Source organism: Pseudoliparis swirei, chromosome 23, assembly GCF_029220125.1.
Source record: "Pseudoliparis swirei isolate HS2019 ecotype Mariana Trench chromosome 23, NWPU_hadal_v1, whole genome shotgun sequence".
NCBI classification, from domain to species: domain Eukaryota; kingdom Metazoa; phylum Chordata; class Actinopteri; order Perciformes; family Liparidae; genus Pseudoliparis; species Pseudoliparis swirei.
In genome coordinates, this window is record NC_079410.1 from 9222768 (window position 1) to 9234846 (window position 12079).

A 12079-nucleotide genomic window follows, 5' to 3' on the forward strand; every position below is an offset into this window, starting at 1 on the left:
CACAGCCGAGACACAGCCGAGACACAGCCGAGACACAACCGGAACACAGCCGAGACACAGCCGGAACACAGCAGAGACACAACCGGAACACAGCCGAGACACAGCCGAGACACAACCGGAACACAGCAGAGACACAACCGAGACACAGCCGGAACACAGCCGAGACACAACCGAGACACAGCCGGAACACAGCCGAGACGCAGCTGCTACTGCTGCTTTTTGTTTGTTTTTGTGTTGTATTTTCAATTTTTTTTGCGAGAAAAAAAATCTTGATAAAGAAAAAGATGTTTTTGGTTTTTAAAGAGATGTACCCGATGTGACCCATAAACAGTGCACAGACGCATCCTGCCCTTCTACTCCTCGAGCCTCCTACAGCTGGCAAGGTGGAAGCAGATGTTTGCAGATCAGTTTGACTGAAGCAGTGACCGTTCGCTGCCCACTAGCGCCTCCCGCAGGTCAGGGAGTGCCATCGAGTAGCTCCGTCCACACAGTGGGAGACTAAAGCCTCGAGGAGACTCGTTCAGTGTCCCTTACATTTTATCGGGGGTTCAAGTTACGGGGGTGTGAGGGTCGGGGGTGGGGGGGGGGGGCTGTGATTTTCTAGATGGCTGTGAATCAACACCTCCTCGTCTTTGCATAGAAATGGAAGGCTGTTCTCAGTTGACGTGGTTCTAAGTATAACTGAGTGCTCCCAGAGTCAAACATAAAGCACCAGTGTGAGGCCCATCAACACTAAAGGATGTGTGTGTGTGTGTGTGTGTGTGTTAGGAGACGACAGAGTGGCGGCGCCCCAGGATGGACAGAAGAAGTTGGCTCACTATCCTGGTGAACCTGGAACTACACAACCTTTCCAACCACATTTTAATTGATTCCCCCCCCCTCCTTCTGGCTCCGAGAAGCCCACGTGAAGACCCCCCCCCCCCCCCCACCAACCTATCGGACCGAGCTCCGCAGTGTTTGGCGTGGCCTCGCTGCGCGGCCGCGGCGTACCTCTTCACGACACACTGCTCGTGCCTCGGAGGCAGTGGGCGGGGCAGGAGAGAAGCCGAACACTGCATAAAGACCATTGTTTAAAAAAAAAAAAAAAAGCCGTGAAAACAATCATTATCTATATCAGCAATGATAACAGCAACAATATCAGCAAACTTCATGACGACAAATCAAAATGCACACTGGCAATTCCATAAGTGAAACCGAGAAAAACAACAACAACAACGACGACGACGACAACAACAAATCAAACACCTCCATCTCTGGCTAAAGTGATCCTTGCAGGAGAGAGACGACGAGAGGAGCTGCGGGTCGCTGAGGACAGACTCCGGGCAGCAGGAGGAGTAGATGGAGTCCAGGCGGGGGAGGAAGAGGAGGGAAGCCAGTCTGTAGGGAGGCAGCGAGCGAAGGGGGGGGGAGGGGGGGCGAGGCCTGCTGCAGAGCACTGCACTCTGCAGCAGACAGGCACTCAGTGGCCACTCGATCACACAGGTTGGCAGGGCCTCCAATCGAAAGAAGACGGCAACGACGAAGAGGAAAAAAAGCGGGGGAAAAGGGGGACGAAGAAGAGGGCGATCCTCCCCCGACCGGATCCAGTAGAACATGAACCGGTCGAGTGTTTCCAGACACCAGGGCTAAAGATGTCAAAGTATGCAGTGTAACAGTGATATTTACTTTGATAAAGAGGGCGGAGCTTCGGGGTCGTCCCCCTGCTGCAGCGCCGCCAGTCGAGTCCTTTCTCTGCGTTTCCCTTCACGTTGCTACCAGGTGTGACATCCTTCCTGGTCCCACCCACTTGAGGGAAGAAGGATTGGAAAGAAGAAGAAACAAAAGAAGAAAATAGACATCTTCACATCAATGTCAAGTTAAAAAATAAGCATATGGAGAAGCCACCAAGCAGATTGTTTTTTTTCTTCCATCTTTGTTTTTTTCCTGTTTTTTTCATTTGCCAGTGTTGCTTCTCCTCTCTTCTATCTGTTGGCATTAAGGGTAAAACGAGCTGCGACGCTCTGGCTAAGTGCTATGACGGACCCCCGTTAGACCCCGAGTCACAAATAGATGCTTCAAACTTTTTTATTGGGCAAAAAAAAGAAGAAGAAAAAACAGGTCCTCTGGTCTTCTGGGGTAAAAAGGAAAACCGGCTCCTCTCATTTTGGTTTGATGCCCCAAGCGCATGCACACACACACACACACACACACACACTCACTCTCTCACACACATACATCCTCCTTGTATCTTGGACAGGAGGTGTGGGGGGGGGGGGTAGTGGCAGTTTTAGGGGGGTCAAAGGGCAGGTGGCGTGTTTGCAGTTCAATCATTCCGTAGTCTCCTCTCTTTCGGCGAGAGGTGTTGGGAGGGTGCTCGGACGGTAGAGTCTGTGGCTTATATTGCACGTCACTTGAAATGGTGGGAAACGCCCACCGGTGGGGAACGCCCACGACTTGAGGTTGTCCACAGCGTCGGTGAGAGGGCCCGACGCTGCGAGGAGGCGCGTTGAAGTGTTTGTCTTTACGGTTCCTTCGTGATAGCAGTGGTTCGTTTCGTCGTCCAGAACCGTACATGCGACGACCCAAAATCTCTCCGGCGCACCGGGTGAGATCGACGGACACATTTGAATAACATCGTTTCGTAGCTTGCAATGATTTAAGGAGAAGAAGGAAAAAAAATACAAAAATAAATGGCTTGAACACAGCGAACGGGGTCGCATCGTTCACTTTGAGAATTGTGTCGGGGAACTCGATCTGCTCGCAAAGATGCAGTGAAGTCGTGAGCTGTGGCTGCCGACGTCGGGCCGCAGCAGCATGGACTCTCCACTCAGCTTCCACTGGCTCAGAAATAAGGGTGTGCAAGTGTCCGTATGCTTCTTCACCAAGTACAGAGTGAGTGAGGGTCGCAGGAAAGAGGTTAAGGCGAATATTAGTGCTGAGAGAAACAAAATGTTGAGTCTGGACCAGCTGAAAGTTCGACCACCACTCTGATTGAAGGGTTTTGCTTTGGGAATGATGCCTTCTCGTGGATCTCTGAGGTGCAGTATGATTGCCCTAAAAAAGGCAGCGGTGCAGGTTGAAAGATGGCAGCTCGTCATCTCGTGTCAGTTTGACCTAAAGTACATGTTTCGGACGGCGAGTTCCCACAAGTTCATTTCTGTAAGAAGCGATCTTTCTTTGTGGAATGAAAGACTCCTTCCCGTTTCTCCAAAAGTAAAAGGCGAACACTGTGACCGACATCTCTCACGGAGATTCACAAAAGAACTGCAACTGAAAAGTCTTGAAAAACAAAACAAAAAAAAGGAGTAGAGGAGGTTGGCGAGGGTGAGCAGCGAGGATGTAGCCCCGCCCTCCTCTCATCGCTCCTCTTCACCGTTACAGCCACACTGATTATCTCCACAATGATTTGCAAGATTTGTTTTGCACTCCTGTTGGTGTTTGTTGCGCCCGGGCCCTTCCGTCCTACATGGACTCGCCACTCAGCAGGTCCCCAGGCAGCAGGGTATTGATTTGGGTGGGACTCCCCATGACCCGCCCCTCCTCACCGCTCGGGGGTCCCCACAGGCTGGAATACTGCTGCACCCCACCCCACAGCATCTCTCCCCCCATCTTTGATCCGCCTGATCCCATCCCACCGCCGCCGCCGCCGTTGTTATTGTTCCAGTGGGGTGAGTGGCCGATGGGATGGGAGGCGCCGGTCCCGCCCATCCGTGTCTGATTGGTGCCTGGATTGGCCTGCCAGCTGGTGGTGCCGCCAAGCGACTGGCCCTGTGCAAAGAAGCGGTTCACTTCATCCTCCCCGGCAAACTCCGCCAGGATGGTGGTGTTCCCGAGCACGCACCTGGACGGAGGAGGCGAGAGGAGAAACACAGGTGAGCAACGATGCAAAGTTCTTCAAACTCAACGGAGCTAAAATACTTTTGAATAATTTCAGGAAGTGCTGTACATGTGGAGGGACTTCTGAGCCTTGGCAGCTTCGTCCTTGGAGCTGTAGCGCACCACGGCGTTGCCCTGCGTCAGGTTGAGGTGGAATGTGATGAGGGGGCCGTGTTGCATGCACAGTGTACGCAGAGTGGAGCCGTCGATCTGGGTCACAAACAAGAAGACGGAGAGAGCACGGCCATGAGTGGAGGGAGACGGGTCCATTGTCTGTGAGGTCGAGCGGCTTTAAGGCCAAGAGGAAGCAGCTGGATTGTAAACTGGTACCTGTGGAGTGAGGTTCCTCAGAACCAGCGAGCTGCTGGTTCTGGTGGAGCTGTCTGTGCTCCACGTGGTACCTGCTGTTCAGAAGAGAGAGAGACACACAGGGGCGTATGCTTAACAAGCTCGTCCGAAACCAAAACGAGTTCATAAAACCGAATGGGTGGTGTTGATCTCCACCCAGCGTCAGTTGACACCTGTTCAACCACAACAAGATCTTCTTGCGTTGGTGCCATCTCTCCACCTGTGGTGGTGTGCCACATCAAAGTGCAGCTTGAGCTTAGAGTACATTCCGACTGCAATACACACCAACACGTTACGACCCCAGAAACTCACATTTCAAGATTCAATCAAATGTCTTGAGGTTTGTCACATACACACACAGTATGACTATTATATATATATATAAATATATATACATACACATATATATGAATATATATACACATATAATTATATATATACATACAGGACTGTCTCAGAAAATTAGAATATTGTGATGAAGTTCTTTATTTTCTGTAATGCAATTAAAAAAACAAAAATGTCATGCATTCTGGATTCATTACAAATCAACTGAAATATTGACTATTATATATATATATAAATATTGCTGATTATACACATATAAACTCAAATATCCTATCTCTAAATATTAGAATATCATAAATACAGGACTGTCTCAGAAAATTAGAATATTGTGATAAAGTTCTTTATTTTCTGTAATGCAATTAAAAAAACAAAAATGTCATGCATTCTGGATTCATTACAAATCAACTGAAATATTGCAAGCCTTTTATTCTTTTAATATTGCTGATTATGGCTTACAGCTTAAGAAAACTCAAATATCCTATTTCTAAATATTAGAATATCATGAAAAAGTATACTAGTAGGGTATTAAACAAATCACTTGAATTGTCTAATTAACTCGAAACACCTGGTCTGAGGAAATATTCAAATTTTATGAGATAGGGTTTTAAAGTTTCTTAAGCTGTGCTCCATAATCAATAATAAAAAAAATAAAAAAAAGCAATATTATTCATCAGATTGTTGATGAATGATCCCAGAAATAATATTTTTTTTTTTTTTTGCATTGAAAGAACTAAATAATAATATATACTAATATTAAACAAATCACTTGAATTGTCTAATTAACTCGAAACACCTGCAAGGGTTTCCTGAGCCTTGACAAACACTCAGCTGTTATAAATCTTTTTTTTTACTTGGTCTGAGGAAATATTAAAATTTTATGAGATAGGATTTTAGAGTTTTCTTAAGCTGTAAGCCATAATCAGCAATATTAAAAGAATAAAAGGCTTGCAATATTTCAGTTGATTTGTAATGAATCCAGAATGCATGACATTTTTGTTTTTTTAATTGCATTACAGAAAATAAAGAACTTCATCACAATATTCTAATTTTCTGAGACAGTCCTGTATATAAATATGAATATATATATAAATATATATACATACACATATATTTATATATGAATATATATATATAAATACATAGTCATAGTCACATGTAATAATGTAGAATCTCTCATTCACTCCCAATAAGGAGGTACGGCTGTAATATTTGCCTCCATTTCTTGAAGTGATGACATGCTAAATGCAGGAGAACAAAATAAAAACATTGATACCTGGCATCTATATCTTCACTATCAAACTACCTGAGGTGTAAGAGCTGCTCCAGCCTTGGGCCAGACCCAGGGAGTTGCCCCCCCAGGTTGAAGACGGCTTGTTGTTGGTGAGGCCAGGTGGAGGTCGGGAAGGGGCCACGTTGCTGCTGCGGGGGCCCTGTGGGACCTTCCACAGCTCGTGGGACAAAGAGGCCTGGTTGTGAGAAACTGGGCCTGGAGACCAAGTAGATTTCATCTCTGAAAGTTTCCCTGGATGGAAAAGAGTGAGTGAGAAGTTGACCGACACAACCAAAAGACAGCAGGCGGGAGTCCGGCTGAGCCAAATGATGGTACTTAAAAGTTCTTTGATATTTCCCATGCCACACACAAGGAGGAAGGCAATACACTAGACACAATAACACCAGAGGGGAAATATGCACTGCAAGAGAGACACCGTTGAGAGCTCAAGAGAATCATATTTAATCAGAAGACTGCATGGACAGGTGAGATGGGGTTGAGGCTCTGGTTGTTATGGTAATAGGAGGGGGAGGATAGTGTTGATGTGCAGTGGTTCAGCCACTGCGATGTGGGGCAGAAGGTTCTGGATAAACTATGTACCTGCATCGTCCGTCTCCGGGGACGACAGACTGAACGAGCTAGTGTAGGCACTGACTGGCCAATCACTGGACGGAGGCAGAGCCTCGTTCTGAGATGAAGTGGGAGTGGAGCCTAAGCCGACGCAATCAACAAACAAAGAGACAAACACAAACAAATAAGGAAAAAGAAGCAGAAGGAGAAGATGGAGTAAAGGAAATATGCACATGATGACAGTAAGCAGGTAAAGAAGAAAAGACAAATGATAAATGGTTCTAAAAACAGTTAAAAGTGGGAGCATGAAGAACAGAAGAGGAGGAAGCAGGCTCTCTGGTGGCGGCAGCTGATACTGACAGACGTTTTAAAGTGGACTATAATCGATGGGCCGTTCTCCATGAAAGCAGAATTCAGGACCACAACACAACAACCGCCTCCTTAGTATCTGACTAGGACAAGAACTCGGGGCCCGGCTGTCACCTGCGCTCCGGTCCCGCAGCAGGTAGCGGTTGACGTCATGGATGTTGGTGTTGATGGTGGGCCCGCTGGGGACACTGCCGGGGGTCACGTTAGGGTCGGTCTCAGGGTCAATATTCTGGAGGCCCTTCCAGGGCACACCGGGGCAGAACTCTGAAAAACAAATGTTTTTTCAACCACAGCATAAGTTTAAACATAACCTATTGACTATGTCATGTCTCTATTGACATCTACCAATCAGCTGGTAACCAGCCAACAGCTTTGGATTGGTGAAGTTGAACTGGACGGTGACTAGATGTGTTTATAGATCGAGTGATGACAGCCCCGTGTTATTGGACCCCAAGTTTCACTTATGGAAACGTGATGATCGTGGTGGGAAAAATATTCCAGTATGAAAGTAATAGAAAGTGTTTTATATAGTGCAAGACATGTCTTTTACTTGCTACTCTCTTTTCAGTTACCTTATTTATGAAAAAGGAAATCGATAAAAGTGTCATTTTGACGTCGCTGAACAATTCCACAGAGCAAGCAACTTAGGAGAACTGTTTCCTGTAGACGGCATCACGGCTAACGATAGGGAGCTAACAGATAACAGTAATTTATCATCTGGCTCCCAACGACAACACATCAGTAGAGTTCTTCAAGTGTTCCTGACCTGGTGGCCAGTTAATATTGGTCCCATTGGTCATCTTATCACTGGTGCTCTTGCCCTGCCCCCAGCTGTCTTGGGGCACCAGGGGGCTGGTGGGCGACTCAGAGCTAGACATCAAGTTGTAGGGGCTGTAAGAGTCCTCCATCGGATGGGGCTTTCCAGGGAGGCCCAGGTTGGATCCTGAGAGAAGGGAAATGAAGAAATAAAAAAATCAAGGGTTGAAGTTGATAATAAAGAAAAGTAGTAAAAGGTGTCGGATTTCTTTTTCTCCAAGCAAGTGAACAATAAAAGACATCAAGAGGCAAAGTCCCTCTCTTTCCAGTTCTTTGATATTGTTGTCTGATAAGGACACGATCAGTCTTCATAAATATACACGTCGCTTCCCTTTTAATTACCCAGGATGCCCTTTCTCTTCTCACCGTGCTTGCCCAGGTTGGGCTCCAAAGGAGAGGCGCTTCCAGAGAGGCTCTCGATGGAGTTGGGATGCGTCCACTGCGACAAGCGCGATTGAGGCTGAGGGGGTTCCTTCATGGACAGACCTCCCACCTCCATGCAGCTTACATTCATGTTTGGATTCAGTCCAGCTGAGGAGACAAACGGCTGTGACGACACACGCCCACGAGGTCTTGCCCACAGCACATGATCTATCTGCCACTCACAGAGAGAGTATGGACTGTAGGCGTTGGGAGATGACTGCGGCTCTTTGGTCTGCAGGTCAGCGAGGCCTGGAGCCTGGGGGTGACCTGTGAATAAATCCAGGTTGGATTTGGACCCGCCCGAATGCAGGCCCGAGTGGGAGGGGGGCGGCTGCTGTTGCTGCTGCTTCATCACCAGGGCCTGGGCCAGCTGACGCTGGTGCTGTTGGATCTGCTGCTGCATGTTATTGATTGTACGTGCAACCTGGGACAACATCGCAATGGAGACGGTTAGGGTGTTATAAAGTCTATTGTTACAAACAACTGAAATGCACATTTTCCCAAACTTTTAAAAAAAATCGTTATCATTCTAAACGATTATGAGAAAAGAAATGATAACTCTACATTTCTGTGATCAGAGTGAGGAAATAGAGAACAGGAAACTCACTTGCTGCTCTTGTTGTCGAATGGGGGCAGACACGTTGCGCTGCGCCTGTAACATCTGCTGCTGAATTTGTAAACGCTGGTATGCCTGTGGAACAGGAAGAGCAGGGGTCCAATGTCAAAAGATGTCACACTGCTTCTACATATCCAGTTCTAGCTCAATGACCATGAAAAGGATGTCTCACTCCACATCTCCAGAAAACAGCTACGGACCAATTATAAATGCCCATAATGCATTTGGTCTTTGGAGATATTTGCACTCTAATGCAGACAAATAGTTTCTAATGTATCTGATAGAAGTGAGAGCAGACCGGGCTAAATGCGACTCACCAGTTGCAGCTGGTAAAGTTGATTCAGAAGGGTCATATGTTGAGGGTTTATTGGTGAGGTTAAAAGTGCAGGATTCAGACCAATGTTTTTTGCTGCAAACTGTAAGAGCTGTGCTTGAACCTGAAAGTACCAACACAACCAAACAGAATGTCTTTATCTCAATTAAAATGTAAAACAGAGTTTGTGTTTGACGCATTAACCGTCTAAGTGGACATGAAGTCCGTTAGTATTCAGACCTTAGTTCAAGTATGAAGAGGTCGAAACTGATGAATAATAAATGACAAACTCATAGTGGAGATGCTTTATAAGACTGCAATCTAAATTTGTAATATTCATCAATGGATACATTAAAAGGCAGTGTATGTATTTGTATAATAAGTGAGGAATGAGGCCATGTGTGCTGTATTTGTGTGTGTGTGTGTGTGTGTCTCTTTACCTGAGGGGACAGAAACTGAGGCACTTGAGCACGTGGACTAGGCTGAGAGGAACTGAGAGGCGGCACTGGCGGCAGCTGCTGAGGAGGCGGCTGCTGCTGCTGCTGCTGCTGCGGCTGCGGCTGCAGCTGCATGGCCCGGGCTTGTGCTGCTCCACTACCGCCAAACATTCCACTCTGCATCTGCTGGACAGACGACGTCAACTTCGGTCAAACACTGAATCCTTTTTTATTATTATTATCAGTTTCCCTATAATCTATCCCACCACAGTGAGAGCTTGAAATACATGATCTACATTCATGGGTTTAAAATGTCAATGTCAATGCATGGAAAGTGGTCTCAACATCAATTGGCGGTCGAGGGTGGGGAGCAGCATGCTCGACTTTGTTAAATATCTACACAAGTTAAAAGGTTTTTGTATAGATTAAAACAGTCTGGCAACTTACCATCTTACATTTAACGTTAAACCTCTTTATGGACACATTTTCAGTTAAAAATCCTTAACTATGTATAAATGTGTAAATTACCTTATCCATGAAGGGCAAGCGGGGGTCTGCCGAGGGGTCTTTGGAAAGAAGCGGCGGCCGGGGGCAGCTCATGGGCTTGTTGATCAGCCCGTTGTTGTAGTCGTGGCCGGCTATCCCCATGCCCCGCTTGTCCAGCTCGGTCTTCTTCTCCAGCAGGGCGCTCATGGCCTGGTCCAGGCTCATGTTGTTGCTCTTCAGAGCATCCTCTGCTGGATCCCTCTGGAAAATGAACCACAAACATTTAGAAATATAGAAACAAATCAACGCAAAAGTGAAGGTTATTAACAGTCTGATGAATAGATTTGGAGTACCGGTCGCCCACATTGCTCCAACTGTGCATTAAATGGCCACTCATAAATAGGGCTGCAGCTAATGTTTATTTTTTAGTATTAAAGATTAATTTGTCAGTTACCTTCTTGAATAATAATTTGGCCTATAAAATGTCAAAAGAATTTGAAAAATGCCCATTAACGGCCAGGATGACATCTTGAAATGTTCACTATTTTCTGACCAACAGTCCACAACCCAAAGATATTCTAAATAGTAGTAAATGTTCATATTTGAGAGGCAGGAAACTGGCAGTGATTAATTGATGATAGGAATTTGTTGCAGATTAATTATCTGCTGATCTATGATTAAATCAACCACCATTCACAGACTGTACTTAATATTAGCATTAATTCAACATGTAACAGAAATACAATGATATTTACATCGAACGTTTTAAGTTCTAAGTAAGAGCAACAATTAAGCATTTTGATGGTTTGAACATGTTCTGCTTTTTCTAAGTATTTAAAAAAAAGATGATACAGATAATGAGCACTTTTAACAGTTTGGTAAAACCATTACTGATTAAAAGTAAAAAGAAATACATTCATAAAATAATCACAGAGTTAGTCCTGATTGTTGACCGAGAGCAGAGCAGCGAGCTGCAGCAGGGAAGTGCTCCTCGACTTACAGGGAAGCCCATGTCGGTCAGCTGTTTGATGAGACGATTCATGATCCAGGCTTCTTCTTGCTTCCCTTGGCTCTTTCCTTGGGAGAGCTGATGACAGAAAATCAGCATGACCACACAGTGTCAAGAATATTTTTACTAGGAAAAAGAAATATAATCGTTTGTCTTAAGGACTATTCTGTATCCTGCTTCATACTTTCTGTGGGCCCTTTTTGGATGCATTGCCCCAAGAGTTACAGGAGGAGTTGCTCTCCTGAGAGGCGACGCTGTTCCACATGTCTCCTTCCTCAGCATCCCACTGACCACCCGACAAGTTCAGCTCTTCACCTCCACCTCCACCTCCACCTCCACCTCCACCTCCACCTCCACCTCCCCATCCGTCTTGCATAGGTTTGGGAGCTGGGAAACACACGGCAAGAGAGGATGTAAACCAAGCAGCATTGAGGGCACACACCGTGACACATGTGATACAGTTATGATGTTAATATTTAACAACTTGTTACATTCTTAATTATTGCTCACAATTCCATTGTGCATTACTATATACAAGTAATCTGAACTGACCACTAGGGGGCAGTGTGGATTTTGGAATATCATTTCCCGTGCTCTTGCTGTACCATATTCATGTCCTTGATTGACTTGACTCATAAAGAGGAGAGCTATTGCACTTCTATTCAGGATTATGTGATGATGTTATTCCTTTAATGTTACACAGATTTGGTAACGATGAATTATTAAAACCATACAGGGTTCCTCTATTTACCAGGTTTGCAAGGTGCAGATGTCACGGCCGGGTTGCCCCTGCCATAGCTGTCCGGGTTGCCGTCTCCCCAGCCGCCGCCAGATTTGTTCCAGGCAGACGTCCCATTGTCCACGCTGACTGGAGCGGGTGCAGCTTCCCCCCACGAGCTCTCTGATTTGGTGTGGGAGCTAGATGCCTCTCCCCATCCTGGAGGACACACAAGGACAAGAGCCTGTCAATAAAGAATACCTCCCAGAACAAATACCAATACTTCGAAGAAAGAAAAAAAAAATCACGTTGGATACAATCACAAGTTAATATAACTTCAGGCCTTTGGTTTGTCTCGTTTGACTTAGTATTTAAACAATATTGTATGCAATAAAATTATTGTGTAATTAAATAAACATATAACAGTAAGAGAGAAACATTAGGTTCTTTATTTCCAAATGCTCATTGTCTGCATTTACTAGAAGCTTCATGACTACAGAGAAA

At 45.7% G+C, this 12079-nt stretch overlaps 1 protein-coding gene across 1 annotated transcript in view; it reads right to left on the bottom strand.

The window, feature by feature from the left end:
* Window positions 1–548: 548 nt before the first annotated feature.
* LOC130188183 (trinucleotide repeat-containing gene 6C protein-like) overlaps window positions 549–12079 on the bottom strand; it is a 37941-nt gene continuing 26410 nt past the window's right edge. Inside the window, exons 6-21 of the mRNA XM_056406362.1 lie at window positions 11609–11794; window positions 11042–11244; window positions 10849–10935; window positions 9891–10109; window positions 9366–9545; window positions 8930–9049; window positions 8604–8687; window positions 8180–8420; window positions 7940–8104; window positions 7524–7700; window positions 6872–7021; window positions 6419–6529; window positions 5852–6070; window positions 4186–4259; window positions 3926–4065; window positions 549–3820 (exon numbers count right to left, since the gene is read on the bottom strand). Coding sequence (XP_056262337.1) covers window positions 3442–3820; window positions 3926–4065; window positions 4186–4259; window positions 5852–6070; window positions 6419–6529; window positions 6872–7021; window positions 7524–7700; window positions 7940–8104; window positions 8180–8420; window positions 8604–8687; window positions 8930–9049; window positions 9366–9545; window positions 9891–10109; window positions 10849–10935; window positions 11042–11244; window positions 11609–11794 — 2735 coding nt within the window. The 3' untranslated portion in view covers window positions 549–3441. The remainder of the gene's footprint in view (window positions 3821–3925; window positions 4066–4185; window positions 4260–5851; window positions 6071–6418; window positions 6530–6871; window positions 7022–7523; window positions 7701–7939; window positions 8105–8179; window positions 8421–8603; window positions 8688–8929; window positions 9050–9365; window positions 9546–9890; window positions 10110–10848; window positions 10936–11041; window positions 11245–11608; window positions 11795–12079) is intronic.